At 33.7% G+C, this 24,285-nt stretch overlaps 1 protein-coding gene across 4 annotated transcripts in view; it reads right to left on the reverse strand.

Annotated features, from left to right (window-relative positions):
• The window catches only part of LOC143257201 (3',5'-cyclic-AMP phosphodiesterase, isoforms N/G-like), a 425,601-nt gene that overhangs the window by 163,279 nt on the left and 238,037 nt on the right, over window positions 1-24,285 (reverse strand). The window contains exon 1 of one of the 4 annotated variants that reach the window (XM_076515577.1): window positions 8,669-8,932. The exons of the other annotated variants lie outside the window; for them this stretch is intronic. Coding sequence (XP_076371692.1) covers window positions 8,669-8,811 — 143 coding nt within the window. The 5' untranslated portion in view covers window positions 8,812-8,932. Of the gene's footprint in view, window positions 1-8,668; window positions 8,933-24,285 lie in introns of those variants that run through there. 4 annotated transcript variants of the gene reach the window in all.

A 24,285-nucleotide genomic window follows, 5' to 3' on the forward strand; every position in this document is an offset into this window, starting at 1 on the left:
TACAATCTTTTTCACACTGGGCTCCTTATCTTCAGATATCTATACAATCTTTTTCCCACTGGGCCCATTATCTTCAGATATCTATACAATCTTTTCACACTGGGTCCCTTATCTTCAGATATCTATACAATCTTTTTCACACTGGGTCCCTTATCTTCAGATATCTATACAATCTTTTTCACACTGGGTCCCTTATCTTCAGATATCTATACAATCTCTTTCACACTGGGTCCCTTATCTTCAGATATCTATACAATCTTTTCACACTGGGTCCCTTATCTTCAGATATTTATAAAATCTTTTTCACACTGGGTCCCTTATCTTCAGATATCTATACAATCTTTTTCACACTGGGTCCCTTATCTTCAGATATTTATACAATCTTTTTCACACTGGGTCCCTTATCTTCAGATATCTATACAATCTTTTTCACACTGGGTCCCTTATCTTCAGATATCTATACAATCTCTTTCACACTGGGTCCCTTATCTTCAGATATCTATACAATCTTTTTCACACTGGGTCCCTTATCTTCAGATATTTATACAATCTTTTTCACACTGGGTCCCTTATCTTCAGATATCTATACAATCTTTTTCACACTGGGCTCCTTATCTTCAGATATCTATACAATCTTTTTCCCACTGGGCCCATTATCTTCAGATATCTATACAATCTTTTTCACACTGGGTCCCTTATCTTCAGATATCTATACAATCTTTTTCACACTGGGTCCCTTATCTTCAGATATCTATACAATCTTTTTCACACTGGGTCCCTTATCTTCAGATATCTATACAATCTCTTTCACACTGGGTCCCTTATCTTCAGATATCTATATAATCTTTTTCACACTGGGTCCCTTATCTTCAGATATTTATAAAATCTTTTTCACACTGGGTCCCTTATCTTCAGATATCTATACAATCTTTTTCACACTGGGTCCCTTATCTTCAGATATTTATACAATCTTTTTCACACTGGGTCCCTTATCTTCAGATATCTATACAATCTTTTCACACTGGGTCCCTTATCTTCAGATATCTATACAATCTCTTTCACACTGGGTCCCTTATCTTCAGATATCTATACAATCTTTTCACACTGGGTCCCTTATCTTCAGATATTTATAAAATCTTTTCACACTGGGTCCCTTATCTTCAGATATCTATACAATCTTTTTCACACTGGGTCCCTTATCTTCAGATATTTATACAATCTTTTCACACTGGGTCCCTTATCTTCAGATATCTATACAATCTTTTCACACTGGGTCCCTTATCTTCAGATATCTATACAATCTTTTTCACACTGGGTCCCTTATCTTCAGATATCTATACAATCTTTTCACACTGGGTCCCTTATCTTCAGATATCTATACAATCTTTTCACACTGGGTCCCTTATCTTCAGATATTTATAAAATCTTTTCACACTGGGTCCCTTATCTTCAGATATCTATACAATCTTTTTCACACTGGGTCCCTTATCTTCAGATATTTATACAATCTTTTTCACACTGGGTCCCTTATCTTCAGATATCTATACAATCTTTTTCACACTGGGTCCCTTATCTTCAGATATCTATACAATCTTTTTCACACTGGGTCCCTTATCTTCAGATATCTATACAATCTTTTTCACACTGGGTCCCTTATCTTCAGATATCTATACAATCTTTTTCACACTGGGTCCCTTATCTTTAGATATCTATACAATCTTTTTCACACTGGGTCCCTTATCTTCAGATATCTACATGAGTCTACATCTGAAGTCTATAAGGAGTACGTTTTCTGTCTCTATATTTACATTAACTTTAAAGGTGCCATTTGACCTACTTAACTCAAAAGGATCCAGATGTACCCACAAAACTGATTAGTAACATTTGATGAGAGATGGTTTTTTTTAATATGGAGTTGCAGTTTGGTGTTAAAGAATGGAGGTCACGTGTGATATCTTCACTGGCCCACTTAAATCAAAATGACTCAGATGGAGCCCTAAAACCGATCGATAAGGTTTGGTAAGAATTTTTTATATTACAAGGAAAAAGTCTCTAAATTCCGTTAGAGAATGGTTTTCAAAGAGCTGACTGGCTCTGGGTGCTCATAATCAGGTTCATTTCCTATTGTATCTCTTCACTCCTTTGTTTCTACTGTCTACCACCCGTTGTATTTATTTAGAAATATTTATATTTCACTTGTTACGTTATATTTTCATACCATTTCCACCTTTTTTACTGTGTATTATCTTCATTTTTCAACTTATTTTTCCTCAGTTGACGTCTATGTTTGTCTGTTTGTTTGTTTTTAATTTCGCGCAAAAATACACGAGGGCTATATGCGTTAACTATTCTTAATTTAGCAGTGTAAGACAAGAGGAAAAGTAGCTAGTCATCACCAACCACCGCCAACTGTTGTCCTACATTTTTACCATCGAATAGTGGAACTGACTGAAACATAATAACGCCCCACGACTCGTAATCCGAGGGTCGAGGGTTCGATTCCCCATCACACCAAACACACCCGCTCTTTTATGGAACGTTATAATCTGAAGATAGGACGTATGAAACACGTGTTGCTAAATGACAAAAACTGATATAGCAACAGGAACTCGGTTAGCAAACAGCTATTAAGTAAGAGTCCAATGTGAAAGTTCACGTAACAACACACAGTACTTTACTAAACAAACTTTAAATAATAATCCAGTGTTGAAAGTTCACGTAACAACACACACTATTTTACTAAACAAACTTTAAATAACAATCCAGTGTTGAAAGTTCACGTAACAACACACACTATTTTACTAAACAAACTTTAAATAACAATCCAGTGTTGAAAGTTCACGTAACAACACACACTATGTTACTAAACAAACTTTAAATAACAATCCAGTGTTGAAAGTTCACGTAACAACACACACTATTTTACTAAACAAACTTTAAATAACAATCCAGTGTTGAAAGTTCACGTAACAACACACACTATTTTACTAAACAAACTTTAAATAACAATCCAGTGTTGAAAGTTCACGTAACAACACACACTATTTTACTAAACAAACTTTAAATAACAATCCAGTGTTGAAAGTTCACGTTACAACACACACTATTTTACTAAGCAAACTTTAAATAACAATCCAGTGTTGAAAGTTCACGTAACAACACACACTATTTTACTAAACAAACTTTAAATAACAATCCAGTGTTGAAAGTTCACGTAACAACACACACTATTTTACTAAACAAACTTTAAATAACAATCCAGTGTTGAAAGTTCACGTAACAACACACACTATTTTACTAAACAAACTTTAAATAACAATCCAGTGTTGAAAGTTCACGTAACAACACACACTATTTTACTAAACAAACTTTAAATAACAATCCAGTGTTGAAAGTTCACGTAACAACACACACTATTTTACTAAACAAACTTTAAATAACAATCCAGTGTTGAAAGTTCACGTAACAATACACACTACTTTACTAAACAAACTTTAAATAACAATCCAGTGTTTAAAATTTGTTTAGTAAAATAGTGTGTGTTGTTACGTGAACTTTCAACACTGGATTGTTATTTAAAGTTTGTTTGTTATTGAAAGTTCACGTAACAACACAGGATCCTTTATTAAACAAACTTTAAATAGCAATCCAGCGAATCCATCGCCTTCAATGCCAGAACAGACCTTTTGTACATTCGACGGAATCTTACGGCTCAACGATACGTCGACGAGATTCTTAGGCCCCATGTGCAACCCATCATGGTAAACGTCAACGATGTTTTTCAACATGACAACGCCCGTCCTCACACAGCCCGACTCACCACTGTCTTCTTGAGACACCACAACATCAACGTTCTTCCCTGGCCCTCCAGATCACCAGATTTAAACCCCATCTAACATCTTTGGGACGAGTTGGACCGACGTCTGCGACTACGACAACCTCAACCGCAGACTCTACATCAGCTTGCAGCAGCTTTGCAAGCTGAGTGGACAGCCATTCCACAGGATATGATTCGTCATTTCATCGTTTCCATGGGCAGGAGATGCCAAGCAGTTATTGATGCTCACGGGGGGCATACTCGTTATTGACGTTGAGTGACGTTAAACTTCAACTAGTGAGCGTGGACTTCGCCTTTGCAGACTTTGGATGTTCAGCAGTGAATGTGCAAAGTTTCACACATGTCATACAGAACTACCCGGAATAAACTTGTTAACAATTTGTCTCATATTTTGCCTTTTGCGTTTCTTTTTTTGAAGAGTATATTAATAAAATGTTTGCAATTGAACGTTAATGATAAATATAAGTATAATTCAGTATAGGTATAAATATATGTGCATCTATATACAGGGTTACCCAATAGTAAGTATACAGTTGATAACTGATCATCTGTTTAACAGCACTTTACACATAACAAGGAGTTATGGGAAAGTTAGTCCTAAGTTGATCTCGTAGATGTTCAAATTGAAACCCGTCGTTGTTCACACAATCCTACAGTCTGAATGCCACATTTCTGAAAACTTTCTGATACAAGTACGTCTGTGATGTACCCTTATATTATATCGACATTCTGCGAGTTCCTACTGTAATGCCGTCCTTGAGTGCTTCCCAGACAAAAAAAGTCCATATGTAACAATAGTTATTTTTTACTATGTGTATATGTATATATATAATCTACATGTAACTGTGTATTTATTTTTTGGCTACTCTCTACAAATATATATGTATATATAATTCATATACAACTGTATACCTACACACATACTATACATGTGCAACCGTATACGTACTTTTTGTCTACTATGTATGTATATACATAACATATGGAATCGTATGCCTATTTTTGTGCTACTCTCTCTTTATATATATATATACATACACACATGCGGTACATATCTAACTCTAAGCCTACTTTTGTTGAACTATAAGTTAAGTTCTAGAGACCCAGATGTATCGTCAATTAACACTTAATTATTAAAACAGTTTGCGTTGTTAAAAGAACGTTCAACACAGCACTGTTATTAACACCTATCTGATAAATAAGGGTGTCTTATTACGTGATAGTTCAACACTGAACAATTATTTAATGTTTGTCTGGTAAAAGAGGGTTTTATTACGCGAACTTTCAACACTGTGTATATAAAGATGTATATTACTATACGTATTTACTATACAACACTGTGTATATAAAGATATATATTACTATACGTATTTACTATACAACACTGTGTATATAAAGATATATATTACTATACGTATTTACTATACAACACTGTGTATATAAAGATATATATTACTATACGTATTTACTATACAACACTGTGTATATAAAGATATATATTACTATACGTATTTACTATACAACACTGTGTATATAAAGATATATATTACTATACGTATTTACTATACAACACTGTATATATAAAGATATATATTACTATACGTATTTACTATACAACACTGTATATATAAAGATATATATGTTACTATACGTATTGTTTCATACATAATAACTCGTATTATCTTGGCTATTTTAAGAAGAATACCAAAAAGCTGCCAATCAAGAGAAAGTCCATTTTTTTGTGTAGCTTGACCAGTTTCCACTGTCCCAGTGACAGTAGACCTGATACTGGCGATATAATGTTCATGAATGTTCTAAAAGCATGAGCATCCATTCAACAGCTCGTTAGTAAGACAGGGAGGGGGCTTCACCCGCTCGAGTTGCAATCACAAGAAGGCTTTGGATTCGAATAATAGGATATTTTGGCGCAAAAACTACGACACGGATAGTGTTATCAACTCGAGTTTAACCAAAGATAATATTGTACCTAAATCTACTTTTATCCGCATTATTATTTATTCCGGGGAAGATTTCCAATTTAGAATGCCAGAACGTTTTACCATTAAACTGTGAAAACCAGCTCTTAACCAAAAAATGAACGTGCTATCACTACATCAGTTTCAGTTGTGGAAACTTAAAGTTTGTTTATTTATGTCAGATCAATCGTCCAGTAGCTGTTCAAAGTCGTATTGAATTGAACGTAAGTTTTTTCGGTAGAATAGTGTGTAGTGATCTTACCTAGAGTCTAGACACTCAGTGAATGTCATAATGTTGTTCCACTGAGAACCGAACGATCAGATTAAGTTATGTTTCTCATGTTCTGTTCAATAGCTAAAAGTTAGGGTCTTTGTTTGTTTACAATTAAGCACAAAGCTACTCAATGGGCTATCTGTGCTCTGCCCACCGCGGGTATCAAAACCCGGTTTTTAGTGTGTAAGTCCGCAGACATACCACTGTGCCACTGGGGGGCAAGTTAGGGTCACTGGCAGACAGCGTCAGTAGGTTTACCACAAATACAAACAACATTGTATACTAAACGTTCTATTTCAAATACTAGTACGTATTACTCATGGCTACTTTGTTAATAAGCGTCCATATCAAATACGTTGATACCAGTCTGAAGGTCTATAGCGTTATTACCAATCCACGCAAGTCATCTCACCTGAAAAATTGGTATCGAATGTTACAGTGTTAAACAGTTAACGAGAAGTTATCTTAGATGTTTCAAGACAAAGTCGAAACTGTTTATGTACAGGTTTGTGTTACAGTGTTCAATTCAGCCTTGTTGTGATGGTTAACCAGCGTGTGTACCCTTTTAGTAGGCCAGTGTGTTTAGTAATATCCCAGTTAATAAAATAAGAACCCGGGTAACTATCTATCTCTAAATTATGTTGGTGTGGACGACAATAGAGAAAAAAAAAAGTATATAATAGCTTCATTAGACATGACTTTAACTCTCCTGTTTCATGAGCTGAAAAAATGAGTTTACACCAACCTGTACCTGATTATATCACCATTTTTCTCTGAGCTCAAAAAGCCACAAGCTTACACCAACCTGTATCATCAAACAATAATATATTTCTGCTTTAAACTCTGGGGTTTAATTTTTTAATAACGTAACGTATACGTTGTTTTCTCCTGATGCAGAGGAAAGCTCCTGTTTAAATTCCAGTTACTTTGTCTTATTTTGAGTTATTAGAGTTAACAAACACTTCAAAATGTATCGTTTTCTTTCTGTTATATCTGTTTTCTTGTAACCTAACTTCTGAAAGTGTAATTGTTGTTTCTTGTGTCCTGTCCTCTAAGACTTGTAATTTTTCTTTCAAAAACACCCTTGAAAACTATAATCAGCTTATGAATATATGTAACACACAGATACGTTCAGTATAGCGCTATTCATTTAGTAAGGTCATCAGCTTATGAATATATGTAACACACAGATACGTTCAGTATAGCGCTATTCATTTAGTAAGGTCACCAGCTTATGAATATATGTAACACACAGATACGTTCAGTATAGCGCTATTCATTTAGTAAGGTCATCAGCTTATGAATATATGTAACACACAGATACGTCCAGTATAGCGCTATTCATTTAGTAAGGTCATCAGCTTATGAATATATGTAACACACAGATACGTCCAGTATAGCGCTATTCATTTAGTAAGGTCATCAGCTTATGAATATCTGTAACACACAGATACGTCCAGTATAGCGCTATTCATTTAGTAAGGTCATCAGCTTATGAATATATGTAACACACAGATACGTCCAGTATAGCGCTATTCATTTAGTAAGGTCATCAGCTTATGAATATATGTAACACACAGATACGTTCAGTATAGCGCTATTCATTTAGTAAGGTCATCAGCTTATGAATATATGTAACACACAGATACGTCCAGTATAGCGCTATTCATTTAGTAAGGTCATCAGCTTATGAATATATGTAACACACAGATACGTTCAGTATAGCGCTATTCATTTAGTAAGGTCATCAGCTTATGAATATATGTAACACACAGATACGTCCAGTATAGCGCTATTCATTTAGTAAGGTCATCAGCTTATGAATATATGTAACACACAGATACGTTCAGTATAGCGCTATTCATTTAGTAAGGTCATCAGCTTATGAATATATGTAACACACAGATACGTCCAGTATAGCGCTATTCATTTAGTAAGGTCATCAGCTTATGAATATATGTAACACACAGATACGTCCAGTATAGCGCTATTCATTTAGTAAGGTCATCAGCTTATGAATATATGTAACACACAGATACGTCCAGTATAGCGCTATTCATTTAGTAAGGTCATCAGCTTATGAATATATGTAACACACAGATACGTCCAGTATAGCGCTATTCATTTAGTAAGGTCATCAGCTTATGAATATATGTAACACACAGATACGTTCAGTATAGCGCTATTCATTTAGTAAGGTCATCAGCTTATGAATATATGTAACACACAGATACGTTCAGTATAGCGCTATTCATTTAGTAAGGTCATCAGCTTATGAATATATGTAACACACAGATACGTCCAGTATAGCGCTATTCATTTAGTAAGGTCATCAGCTTATGAATATATGTAACACACAGATACGTCCAGTATAGCGCTATTCATTTAGTAAGGTCATCAGCTTATGAATATATGTAACACACAGATACGTTCAGTATAGCGGTATTCATTTAGTAAGGTCATCAGCTTATGAATATATGTAACACACAGATACGTCCAGTATAGCGCTATTCATTTAGTAAGGTCAAGGTCAAAGGCTTTTGTTCAAAGGAGTGAAACTTATTATTACCCATACCTCACCTGTAAAAAAATGAGTGGCGACGATGTTGGGGGACCGGAACCGGAACCGGAACAGTTAATTTATTTCCTTGAGTTTCACACTGAGTGCTCTCCGCCTGCAACCTGAGTCGTCGTATTGAGGGATGCTGAAGAACCTGAGACATGACTTTAATTTTAAGGGAAAGAATTAGGTTATTTAACCTGTGTTTAGAAGTTTCGTAGTGCTGAATAACCTTACGCTGCCAATAAATATCATAGCTCTAGGGTTAACTGCGAGAAATGTTACCATCACGACTACAGAACTTTGCAGTAAGAGCAAACACGTTTCAATGCTTTATCTTTCTTTTTTTTTGTACATGTGCGTACGGGCTTTCGAAATAGTCAAGCAAACAGTGACATAGTAGCAAGAACTTTAGCGTTAACTGATAACAAGTGTTCGATAACAACCTGATAAAGGAACAGCGATAACCAAGCAGTCACACCAGGCCTTTAGTTCGATAATGTGATCCATTATATAATAGTGCGTTTTTTTCACTTTGTTTACAATTGGAAAACTGATGCATTTTTAAAACTAACATTTACGACGCGAGCCTATCAGAGAACGATATTAACGTTTTTAATGTTATCCTTATCAGTTTTATTCAAAATAATGCAGCATACTTTATAAACTTAAAAAATATTATATTCCTTCTACAGATTTCGGCGAAAAAACAAAGCCTTAAATATAAAGATATATATATATATATACCTTGCCTTTCCAACACTGTCTAGTATTTCACAATATAAATTGAAGTCTAAACGTTATTCAAAACATAGTTCATTGTATTTCAGTCTCAATAAGCAATTTCGACATCCACATTAGTGTTTGTGCTAAACGGTAAAACTTTGAATCAAAATTGAATAATTTTTTTCTCAACTTTGGATTCAGGGTTGATCGATTTCCAAGAATCATTTATGTATTAATAGGAAGATTGTTTGTTTTTAATTTCGCGCACAGCTACACAAGGGCTATCTGCGCTAGTCGTCCCTAATTTAGCAGTGTAAGACTAGAGGGAAGGCAGCTAATCATCACCACTCCCCGCCAACTCTTGGGCTACTCTTTTACCAACGAATAGTGGGATTGACCGTAACTTTATAACCCCACCATGGCTGAAAGGGCGAGCATACTTAATGCGACGGGGATTCGAGCCAACGACCCTCAGATTACGAGTCAACCGTCATAATCAGTTGGCCATACCTGGCTTTTACTTTCAAACAAAGAGAAACGATCGTTAGTTTGTGAAACGTAGAGAAACCTACAACGAAACTGATAAGTGTTCTGACTTGTTTTGTTAAATTCCTCCTTCCAAAGAGGTTGTATGTAATCTAATGTTATAGTATATACATTGTGTGTGTGTGAGCGTGATTGTTCGCGCCTAATTAATATATTGACAAAATGATATCGATAAAAGGAAAATATGTATATAAATAAATTGTGCAATAACGTACTCCAAATACGGATGGTATTTGGTATAAAATCTTTAATTAAATAAAGTACAGAACAACGTTTCGACCTTCTTAGGTCATCTTCAGGTTAACAAATGTTCTCGTCACCATGAAATCGAGCAATAGTTCTTTGTTTTAATTGAATTTTGCGCAAAGTTATACGAGGGCTATCTGAGGTAACGTCCCTAATTTTGAAGTGATAAATTAAAGGTAAGAGATCTAGTCAACACCACTCTCCGCCAACTCTTGGAATATTCTTTCCACGAAAAGTGGGAATGTCCATCATATTATAATGTTTCCACGGCTGAATAAGCAAGGATGTTCGGAAACGGGTTTTGATCCCGCAAACTGCGAGTCACGCGTTTTAACTAAGACTAAAAGGTTTTTACATAATTTCTCGCAAAGCTACGCAAAAACCACCTACGTACTGCTGTCCCTAGGCCCGGCATGGCCAAGCGTGTTAAGGCACTTGACTCGTAATCCGACGGTCGAGGATTCGAATTCCCGTCACACCAAGTATACTCGCCCTTTCAGCCGTGGAGGCGTTATAAAGTTACGGTCAATCCCCACTCTTTGTTAGTAAAAGAGTAGGCCAAGAGTTGGCGGTGGGTGGTGATGACTAGCTGCCTCCCCTCTAGTCTTACACTGCTAAATTAGAGACGGCTAGCACAGATAGCCCTTGGGTAGCTTTGTGCGAAATTCAAAAAGCAATCAAACAAAAACAAACTGCTGTCCCTAATTTCTCACTGATATGACTAGAGAAAATGCTCCTAGTCACCTAAAATAGGTGCCTTCATCTCCTAGGCTACTCCTTTCTACCTGATCGACTATACATCAAAAGTCACAAGATTAGAAACAAAGAACTGAAAATCAAAAGCAAAAAAAAAATCCTGAGTATTTATTTTTCACTGTAATATTTTAACGTGGCACTACATTTTTTAAGAGTGAGGTAACTGTGCAAATTAGAATGTCCGTTCGAATTGTCTCGACTAAAAACATGCTGTTCGTGCAAGTTGTTTAATCTTCCTTTATATAATTATTTTTTCATCTACAGTACACGACTGACATATTCATTCACACTGTCCCCCGCTAGTACAGCGGTAAGTCTACGGATTTACAACGCTAAAATCAGGCGTTCGATTCCCCTCGGTGAACTCAGCCGATAGCCCGATGTGGCTTTGCTATAAAAAAACAAACAAACAAATCATTCACACAACGTATACGTTGAGCTCCTGTTTCCATACTATCCAGTAGTGCCATCTGGTGCCGAGTGAAGTTAATTTGTTTTTTCAGAAAGAAAGTTTATTTTTCTTTTAATGTTCAAAAATAAACTTTCTTTCTCAAGTGCAATAATTTAAAATGTTAATACAACATTATATTCTGATTATGTGTAAACTTTGCTTCAAACAATTAACTATTATCGTGCAAACACGTTCGCGTGCGTGTTTGTTGTGAATACTCGCGCAAACAAGTAGAAGGTAAGTCTGCGCCAGCTTTTGAACTATTAGACTCAGAGAGAAGAAAGTTAACCAATAGCACCAACCGCCAAATCTTGAGTTACCCTAATCGCATAACGGTATTTGACTGTTGTTATTATAACGCACCCAAAGCGCCAAACTGCAGAATGCACAGCACACTAGCTATTAAGTCAAGTCTGTTCCTGCTTGAACACGAAGTGTTTGATACCATCGATGTATTTAATGAGAGAATCATAAAAACAAACATTTAAGTATTAACATCACTAAAGTTACACCTATTTCCAACCGTGTGTGATTTTCTTATAGCAAAGCCACATCGGGCTATCTACTGTGTCCACCGAAAGGAATCGAACCCCTTATTTTAGCGTTGTAAATCCGTAGGCTTACCGCTGTCTCAAAGGAGGACATTTCTAGCCGCTAAATATTCGCTTCGATCTTGTACATAATATGTCAAAATAGATAAATAAATTTAAAATAAAACTAAGAATTTCCCCCAAAAATTAGAAAGGCTCAAGACGTTGTCTCACCCACAATATGTTACCAGAATCTATCTTCAGACTACTAATATTATTTCAAGGTTACCACAATATTTTACCAGAATCTATCTTCAGACTACTTATATTATTTCAAGGTTACCACAATATTTTACCAGAATCTATCTTCAGACTACTAATATTATTTCAAGGTTACCACAATATTTTACCAGAATCTATCTTCAGACTACTTATATTATTTCAAGTTTACCACAATATTTTACCAGAATCTATCTTCAGACTACTTATATTATTTCAAGTTTACCACAATATTTTACCAGAATCTATCTTCAGACTACTTATATTATTTCAAGTTTACCACAATATTTTACCAGAATCTATCTTCAGACTACTTATATTATTTCAAGGTTACCACAATATTTTACCAGAATCTATCTTCAGACTACTTATATTATTTCAAGTTTACCACAATATTTTACCAGAATCTATCTTCAGACTACTTATATTATTTCAAGGTTACCACAATATGTTACCAGAATCTATCTTCAGACTACTTATATTATTTCAAGGTTACCACAATATGTTACCAGAATCTATCTTCAGACTACTTATATTATTTCAAGTTTACCACAATATTTTACCAGAATCTATCTTCAGACCACTTATATTATTTCAAGTTTACCACAATATTTTACCAGAATCTATCTTCAGACTACTTATATTATTTCAAGGTTACCACAATATTTTACCAGAATCTATCTTCAGACTACTTATATTATTTCAAGGTTACCACAATATTTTACCAGAATCTATCTTCAGACTACTTATATTATTTCAAGGTTACCACAATATTTTACCAGAATCTATCTTCAGACTACTTATATTATTTCAAGGTTACCACAATATTTTACCAGAATCTATCTTCAGACTACTTATATTATTTCAAGGTTACCACAATATTTTACCAGAATCTATCTTCAGACTACTTATATTATTTCAAGGTTACCACAATATTTTACCAGAATCTATCTTCAGACTACTTATATTATTTCAAGGTTACCACAATATTTTACCAGAATCTATCTTCAGACTACTTATATTATTTCAAGGTTACCACAATATTTTACCAGAATCTATCTTCAGACTACTTATATTATTTCAAGGTTACCACAATATGTTACCAGAATCTATCTTCAGACTACTTATATTATTTCAAGTTTACCACAATATTTTACCAGAATCTATCTTCAGACTACTTATATTATTTCAAGTTTACCACAATATTTTACCAGAATCTATCTTCAGACTACTTATATTATTTCAAGGTTACCACAATATTTTACCAGAATCTATCTTCAGACTACTTATATTATTTCAAGGTTACCACAATATTTTACCAGAATCTATCTTCAGACTACTTATATTATTTCAAGGTTACCACAATATTTTACCAGAATCTATCTTCAGACTACTTATATTATTTCAAGGTTACCACAATATGTTACCAGAATCTATCTTCAGACTACTTATATTATTTCAAGGTTACCACAATATGTTACCAGAATCTATCTTCAGACTACTTATATTATTTCAAGGTTACCACAATATGTTACCAGAATCTATCTTCAGACTACTTATATTATTTCAAGGTTACCACAATATTTTACCAGAATCTATCTTCAGACTACTTATATTATTTCAAGGTTACCACAATATGTTACCAGAATCTATCTTCAGACTACTTATATTATTTCAAGGTTACCACAATATGTTACCAGAATCTATCTTCAGACTACTTATATTATTTCAAGGTTACCACAATATGTTACCAGAATCTATCTTCAGACTACTTATATTATTTCAAGGTTACCACAATATGTTACCAGAATCTATCTTCAGACTACTTATATTATTTCAAGGTTACCACAATATTTTACCAGAATCTATCTTCAGACTACTTATATTATTTCAAGGTTACCACAATATGTTACCAGAATCTATCTTCAGACTACTTATATTATTTCAAGGTTACCACAATATTTTACCAGAATCTATCTTCAGACTACTTATATTATTTCAAGGTTACCACAATATGTTACCAGAATCTATCTTCAGACTACTTATGTTATTTCAAGGTTACCACAATATTTTACCAGAATCTTTCTTCAGACTACTTATATTATTTCAAGTTTACCACAATATTTTAACAGAATCTATCTTCAGACTACTTATATTATTTCAAGGTTACCACAATATGTTACCAGAATCTATCTTCAGACTACTTATATTATTTCAAGGTTACCACAATATGTTACCAGAATCTATCTTCAGACTACTTATATTATTTCAAGGTTACCACAATATTTTACCAGAATCTATCTTCAGACTACTTATATTATTTCAAGGTTACAAATTATTATATTACCTATTTATATACTATTATTATTTATAGATGTAAAGTTTTCACCGTATTCTGTTTTGCAGACACATTATTATTATCATACTATTTTGTTTTGTAGACATCATGGTATTGAGATATTTGTGTCGTCGATTTGTTATTATGGTATCCTGTTTTGAAAATGTTTTGAAGTTACCATGTTAATTTGCTTCGAAAACACGTAATATGGTGTTACTACCGTGTACTACTATCGTGTAGCCTTGATATTCTAGTTCTGAATCGTCTAGAACTGTAGGAGAAAGTATCTTCTTGAAAAACACGCCAGTATCCTTACACATTATCCTAACAAACTTGATGTATCGACCTAACGTCCAAAGTGGCTTACTACAAACTACGCTTGTTTTGATCAACACTTATCTGTTCTTGTCTTAGTTGAAGACTTTTTTAACGAATGGTGAAAATGTTAAATCTATTGGTCCTACAAACTGCACTTCTAATAGTATCGTTCAAACTTATAACTTGAAATATATGTCAAGTGTATAATCTATTTGTTCTATACATTGCACTTCTAATAGTATCGTTCAAACTTATAACTTGAAATATATGTCAAGTGTATAATCTATTTGTTCTACACATTGCACTTCCCATAGTATCATTCACACTTATAACTGTATATAATTGTCAAGTGTATAATCTATTTGTTCTACACATTGCACTTCCCATAGTATCATTCACACCTATAACTGTATATAATTGTCAAATGTATAATCTATTTGTTCTACACATTGCACTTCCCATAGTATCATTCACACTTATAACTGTATATAATTGTCAAATGTATAATCTATTTGTTCTACACATTGCACTTCCCATAGTATCATTCACACTTATAACTGTATATAATTGTCAAGTGTATAATCTATTTGTTCTACACATTGCACTTCTAATAGTATCATTCACACTTATAACTGTATATAATTGTCAAGTGTATAATCTATTTGTTCTACACATTGCACTTCTAATAGTATCATTCACACTTACAACTGTATATAATTGTCAAGTGTATAATCTATTTGTTCTACACATTGCACTTCCCATAGTATCATTCACACTTATAACTGTATATAATTGTCAAGTGTATAATATATTTGTTCTACACATTGCACTTCCCATAGTATCATTCACACCTATAACTGTATATAATTGTCAAGTGTATAATCTATTTGTTCTACACATTGCACTTCCCATAGTATCATTCACACCTATAACTGTATAGAATTGTCAAGTGTATAATCTATTTGTTCTACACATTGCACTTCCCATAGTATCATTCACACTTATAACTGTATATAATTGTCAAGTGTATAATCTATTTGTTCTACACATTGCACTTCCCATAGTATCATTCACACCTATAACTGTATATAATTGTCAAGTGTATAATCTATTTGTTCTACACATTGCACTTCCAATAGTATCATTCACACCTATAACTGTATATAATTTTCAAGTGTATAATCTATTTGTTCTACACATTGCACTTCCCATAGTATCATTCACACTTATAACTGTATATAATTGTCAAGTGTATAATATATTTGTTCTACACATTGCACTTCTAATAGTATCATTCACACTTATAACTGTATATAATTGTCAAATGTATAATCTATTTGTTCTACACATTGCACTTCCCATAGTATCATTCACACTTATAACTGTATATAATTGTCAAATGTATAATCTATTTGTTCTACACATTGCACTTCCCATAGTATCATTCACACTTATAACTGTATATAATTGTCAAGTGTATAATCTATTTGTTCTACACATTGCACTTCTAATAGTATCATTCACACTTATAACTGTATATAATTGTCAAGTGTATAATCTATTTGTTCTACACATTGCACTTCTAATAGTATCATTCACACTTACAACTGTATATAATTGTCAAGTGTATAATCTATTTGTTCTACACATTGCACTTCCCATAGTATCATTCACACTTATAACTGTATATAATTGTCAAGTGTATAATATATTTGTTCTACACATTGCACTTCCCATAGTATCATTCACACCTATAACTGTATATAATTGTCAAGTGTATAATCTATTTGTTCTACACATTGCACTTCCCATAGTATCATTCACACCTATAACTGTATAGAATTGTCAAGTGTATAATCTATTTGTTCTACACATTGCACTTCCCATAGTATCATTCACACTTATAACTGTATATAATTGTCAAGTGTATAATCTATTTGTTCTACACATTGCACTTCCCATAGTATCATTCACACCTATAACTGTATATAATTGTCAAGTGTATAATCTATTTGTTCTACACATTGCACTTCCAATAGTATCATTCACACCTATAACTGTATATAATTGTCAAGTGTATAATCTATTTGTTCTACACATTGCACTTCCCATAGTATCATTCACACTTATAACTGTATATAATTGTCAAGTGTATAATATATTTGTTCTACACATTGCACTTCTAATAGTATCATTCACACTTATAACTGTATATAATTGTCAAGTGTATAATCTATTTGTTCTACACATTGCACTTCCCATAATATCATTCACACCTATAACTGTATACAATTGCCTAGTGTATAATATATTTGTTCTACACATTGCACTTCCCATAGTATCATTCACACCTATAACTGTATATAATTGTCAAGTGTATAATCTATTTGTTCTACACATTGCACTTCTAATAGTATCATTCACACCTACAACTGTATATAATTGTCAAGTGTATAATCTATTTGTTCTACACATTGCACTTCCCATAGTATCATTCACACTTATAACTGTATATAATTGTCAAGGGTATAATATATTTGTTCTACACATTGCACTTCCCATAGTATCATTCACACCTATAACTGTATATAATTGTCAAGTGTATAATCTATTTGTTCTACACATTGCACTTCCCATAGTATCATTCACACCTATAACTGTATATAATTGTCAAGTGTATAATCTATTTGTTCTACACATTGCACTTCCCATAGTATCATTCACACCTACAACTGTATATAATTGTCAAGTGTATAATCTATTTGTTCTACACATTGCACTTCCCATAGTATCATTCACACCTATAACTGTATATAATTGTCAAGTGTATAATCTATTTGTTCTACACATTGTACTTCCCATAGTATCATTCACACTTATAACTGTATATAATTGTCAAGTGTATAATATATTTGTTCTACACATTGCACTTCCCATAGTATCATTCACACCTATAACTGTATATAATTGTCAAGTGTATAATCTATTTGTTCTACACATTGCACTTCCCATAGTATCATTCACACCTACAACTGTATATAATTGTCAAGTGTATAATCTATTTGTTCTACACATTGCACTTCCCATAGTATCATTCACACCTATAACTGTATATAATTGTCAAGTGTATAATCTATTTGTTCTACACATTGTACTTCCCATAGTATCATTCACACCTATAACTGTATATAATTGTCAAGTGTATAATCTATTTGTTCTACACATTGCACTTCCCATAGTATCATTCACACCTACAACTGTATATAATTGTCAAGTGTATAATCTATTTGTTCTACACATTGCACTTCCCATAGTATCATTCACACCTATAACTGTATATAATTGTCAAGTGTATAATCTATTTGTTCTACACATTGTACTTCCCATAGTATCATTCACACTTATAACTGTATATAATTGTCAAGTGTATAATATATTTGTTCTACACATTGCACTTCCCATAGTATCATTCACACCTATAACTGTATATAATTGTCAAGTGTATAATCTATTTGTTCTACACATTGCACTTCCCATAGTATCATTCACACCTATAACTGTATATAATTGTCAAGTGTATAATCTATTTGTTCTACACATTGCACTTCCCATAGTATCATTCACACCTATAACTGTATATAATTGTCAAGTGTATAATCTATTTGTTCTACACATTGCACTTCCCATAGTATCATTCACACCTATAACTGTATATAATTGTCAAGTGTATAATCTATTTGTTCTACACATTGCACTTCCCATAGTATCATTCACACTTACAACTGTATATAATTGTCAAGTGTATAATCTATTTGTTCTACACATTGCACTTCCCATAGTATCATTCACACCTATAACTGTATATAATTGTCAAGTGTATAATCTATTTGTTCTACACATTGCACTTCCCATAGTATCATTCACACCTATAACTGTATATAATTGTCAAGTGTATAATCTATTTGTTCTACACATTGCACTTCTAATAGTATCATTCACACTTATAACTGTAAATAACTGTCAGTGCATTATCTATGCGACTAATGAAAAGTTTAACGTATCGATTCAGTCTTTAATCAAGAAAGGCCTAACAGCACTAAGATAAAACTTTAAACAAAGAACAAGCCCCTGTTACTTGAACTTTGCCAGACAACAGCATGAGAGATGTTAAATATGGGATTGGGTCAATTACACCTCAAGCAGATTAGAGAACCCTCACACCTAACACCAAGACGTATATTAACTTGTCCCATTTTCCAGTTAAATCTCAAATAGCGTTATTAGGAAAGACTAGTGAGAGAGATGTTAGTGAAAAAGGTTTTCATAACATCCCAAAACTTGATGACTGTAGTGAAAGGCTACAACCTGTTATCTCTAAAATTCTATGATGGAAAATAAACGAAAATGATTTAGAAAGTTGGTTTTTTTAAGCTTTAGTGAATACCCACAGATACTACTTCAATGAAATTGTTTTAGTTGTACTTCTAATAGAATAAATATGTACTATGTTTCTGTTGGGCTAAGGATTCTTTTACAGTAAGTGTCTGTGACTTGCTGGCGATAAATTTTTTAAAAAAAAGCACCCACTTCACTTGTTTTCAAAATAATTTACATACATTCAGAACTAGTTAAACATATGTACAACAAATTCTTTACATTATAAATGATAATAGGGATATCATAAACATTAAATAGTTCTTTTCTTGTCAAAAGTTCACTTGGGCCTATTCAATCACTTTAGAATTTCAGTTGACCAGAGGACTATTTTGCTCTATTACTATCGCCAAACTATCAGAATATAGTTTATTTATATTTCGTTAAGCATAGTTTTATCTTATAGTTATATTTCTGAAATCGTCTGCTCCATCTACGTATTTAGGCCTACCAGCAATAAACATCTGCTTTTCTCATATAAGCCTACTTTTAAGCAATCGTTTGCCTATTTGTCAACGTCCGCACAGGCAAGCTCAACTTCCTTTAGTTTGACGACATAAACTGTTCTTCTTATCTCTTTTAACGCTGTTAGTCTCACTCTAATATATATATGAACCATTAGGCCTATATTAATTGTTAAACCTTCCTTCTCTGTTTGTAAGTCTCTTTTATGTGACTTATTTATTTCTAGTCTCCTCCGTGTTTGTCTTTCTGCTATTTCTCATTCGTCGCATACTGTTTCTATGTTTTTTACTAAACCATCTGCTTGCTATGTACTCTCTACATCTATAAATTTCACACAATGTTCTATAATTTCGATATAGCCCGGCATTATCAGGTGGGTTAAGACGTTCGAATCCTAATCTAAGAGTTACGGGTTCGAATCCTCGTCGCATCAAACATGCTCGCCCTTTCAGCAGTGAGGGCGTTATAATGTGACGGTCAATCCCACTATTCGTTGGTAAAAGAGTAGTCCAAGAGTTGGCGGTTGGTGGTGATGACTAGCTGCCTTCTTTCTAGTCTTACACTGCTAAATTGGGAACGGCTAGCGCAAATAGCCCTCGTGTAGCTTTGCGCGAAATTCAAAACAAACAAACAAACAATTTCGATATAATTGAGTTATAAATACAACGCATGACTCTTTCCTAGTCACGTGACAAAACAGTTACCTCAAAATATTTGCTCAAACCCTCTTGTTATGATCAAACTAAACAGTTATGAAATATTCACTCACAAAATAAATGAATTGCTACTATCTACAGTGAACAAAATCATTTATATCATGCCACACTATCTACTGAACTTATGGTTTGTTTGTTTTGGAATTTCGCACAAAGCTACTCGAGGGCTATCTGTGCTAGCTGTCCCTAATTTAGCAGTGTAAGACAAGAGAGAAGGCAGCTAGTAATCACCACCCACCGCCAACTCTTGGGCTACTCTTTTACCAACGAATAGTGGGATTGACAGTAACATTATAACGCCCCAACGGCTGGGAGGGCGAGAATGTTTGGCGCGACGCGGATGCGAACCCGCGACCCTCAGATTACGAGTCGCACGCTTTAACGCGCTTGGCCATGCCGGGCCATTGAATTTATGGAAATAATGTTTTACACAACTATCAAAATAATGACATTGGTCAAAATTCACACTTCTAGGCCGTGAAGTAAAGATTTATCAAAAAAAACAACTATAACGCATCGTATTTACTCCTATTCACATTGTTAAATAAATAAAAAGTTGTGACACAATTCGGCCAGGTCAGCAAAGTAATACTAACCTTTAACTGCTATTAGCAATGTTTCATAACCAACTCCTATAGGAAAGCTCAGCAGTATTTTCATTTCAATGGTTGAATTAGCTCTCGTAAAGTGCAAGTAAGTTGCACATGACATCAGTTTTGATACTTTAAATCATGAACTGTTTATCGAGCCGAAAATAAAACGGTTCTACTTCGTTCGTGACATTATTCTTTAGATTACGACAACCATATAATTATATTTCCATATTTCTTTAACAAATAATTTCCAAAGAAGAACTATGTAATTAATTAGGGATTTTTATTCTATTTAACTTACGAAAGACAATTGGATCTTTTGTTTTACCCCTATTGTTATTTTGTATATTAAGCACGTCCATGAAAACGGACAAGGTTGTTTGAAATTTTTTTTAGACAGCTTTTAAATACTACCAAAGTAAAAAATCAAACAGTTTTTCTTTGGTTACAAACTGTCGGAGTCAAATTAAATTTGATCTTTAGCAAAAGGAAAAGAAAGGAAGACGGAGAGAAAATAAACCAGAAACTTTTTCATATTAAACCAAGATTAGGAAAATGTAATTTGAACTAACTGCTCCTTCTGTCTTTGGCTATTAAATAACTATATAAATAACTACATATTATAAATAAAATGCTTTTAACTGAGTAACATGCATTGACTTTCACATTTATTACACACCAACGGCTTAAATTGTGGAAAGTATTTAAAATGTATGATCACTAGAACCTTTTATCTTCACACAAGCAACACGTTGACCACTAGGTTACATCTGGCTTAAATATTGAAAAAAAAAATGGCCCGGCATAGCCAAGCGTGTTAAGGCGTGCATCCCCGTCGCACCAAATATGCTCGCCCTTTCAGCCGTGGGGACGTTACAAATTAGGGCTAGCGAGTAGTTTTGCGCGAAATTCAAAACAAAACAATTAAAGAAAAATATAAGTATCTGATCTCCAAACGCATCGTAACTGTACTTCAACATCATATATGTATGATAACCTAATCGTTTTCAGTTAGTATAACTCAAACAAACTGCTGAAGTTGTACATAAAATATGTTTGATTTACATGTTATTACATTTCTTCTGCACAAACTTGTTAACATATAAGTAGTAAAGTGAGCCACACTCCATTGGCTCAGAGGTAAGTCTGTAAGCTTACAATATTAAAAATCGGTTTTCAAAACCCGTGGTGTGCAGAGCATAGACAGCTCATTGTGTAGATTTGTACTTAAAAATGACCAGTGAAGTTCATGACAACCGCTCCAAGTGGTATTTCTTAAGCCACTCAATTATGCATCAAAAATAACTAACTGTTTTGAGCTGCTCACTGAAGCTAATTCTCGACTGATTCAATGACATGTTATTTTAAATCACAAGCTGTATAAGTAAATTTTTAACATCGTATTCACTACGATATAATAACGTTGATTTATTTTATTTTAAACACTATAACAAATAACACACCTTAAAACCCCTCACTGTCGTTTATATGTTTTTCCTTTGTCTTACGTTTTTATCTCACTTAACACCTCTTTATTAGCGTTTTGATTCCTTCTTTGTAAAATTTGACAAAACCCCGTTTTACTTACACCAATTGACCTCTTTGTTTAAATCCTCATTTTATTGGTTTGAGCTACCTTCTGCCAAGATTATAGCCTCACTAGTAGATGCATGTTGAAACAATTTAACGTTAATTAACCTTAAATTAGTGATTTTATAAATATACAATCAATAGTCAATCTAATCCCTTCGATTAGACCGTATATGCAATATGAATGTCTAGTGGGTCATTTACAATCGTATTCTGTCATTGCATGTGCGACTTTAATATGGGAAATTGTATTCATTTGTGTTTAGCAAAAGAGACCGACTGCAATAAACTGTTGACAGAAATGTTTGAATTTTGATGCAATGGATGTATCCAACACAACAGAGCGCTCAGCTCGCATAGTATCAACGGGTACTTTTTCCGCTGGATGCCACCACTCCTTGTCATTTTGATGATCGCAAGAAGTAAGCGTTTTTTATTGTTGTTGTTTGTTTGTAGTTTTCGTTTCTGTGAAAAATGTGAAAGGGAAGATATTCAAATGAAATAAATGTATTCGAAGACTGTTGATATCGAAATGGAAATTTTAAAGACAGATATTCCAAACATTTTCACACATACATTTTTCTTAGATTAGCCGTTCAGGAGATACAGAGCGTAACAGACAGACATACATTTAGTTATTACGTATAAATGCATCTTGAGTTTCAAAGTAAACTGCAAAATATTCCAACAGGTGTCAAAATCGATTATAACTTAGCCATCAGCTATTGCAATCTACAGTCGACTTCCAGGTATTGACAGAACACCATGGAAACGAATGTGAAATTCACTTTTATTTCCAAGACGTTCAATCGATTTGAGATTTTGTGACTATGCTGACCATGGAAAGTTACAGAAGTTACTGTCATGTTCTCGAAACCAATTTTAGGCAACACGACGTTCAATTATCATACTGAAGAAACTCTTGTCCTTGAGGATAGATATACAAGAGTGAAGAAAACATATCCAGATAAGTTTGAATGTTCTTCGCTTCTATAAAGAAGTCAAAAGGTACAACCTCCATCAATGACGCTTCCTGCATTCTCAAACAGACATCTTTAACTGTCGAAGAAACACAAATAACTTCAAGTTTCTCGTACGGTTTTCTCCTTATATCTTTATCATTATATCGTTATCACAGAGAAGAATGAAACATAAGCACTTATCTAAAACTGTCAGATATACAAAAACTATTTTAGTTCTTTTGAATGGTAGATACGTTATGCCACGTGGGGTCGTTCGGTGTTTTAATACTTCTCTTATTAGTATAGCATGGAAGTGGCACAGGCAGTTTTAATTGAAGCCCAGTACAGAAGTCAACTCTGTTTGTTTCGAATTTCGCATAAAACTACACGAGGGCTATCTGCACTAGACGTCTCTAATTTAGCAGTGTAAGACTAGAAGAAAGACAGCGAGACTTACCGCTAACTATTGAGCTACTCTTTTACCAACGAATAGCGTGACTTATCGCACATATAACGCCCCCACGGCTGAAAGGGCGAGCATGTTTGATGTTACGAGGATTCGAACCTGTGGCCCTCGGAGTACGAGTAGAGTGCCTTAACCACCGGGCCATGCCGTGCAATTTCATTAATGACAATAATAGTGAATACAGTAAAAAAACAACAAACTCGGAACTACTTCCATAATAA

The sequence above is a fragment of the Tachypleus tridentatus genome, chromosome 7, assembly GCF_004210375.1.
Source record: "Tachypleus tridentatus isolate NWPU-2018 chromosome 7, ASM421037v1, whole genome shotgun sequence".
In the NCBI taxonomy this organism is placed as follows: domain Eukaryota; kingdom Metazoa; phylum Arthropoda; class Merostomata; order Xiphosura; family Limulidae; genus Tachypleus; species Tachypleus tridentatus.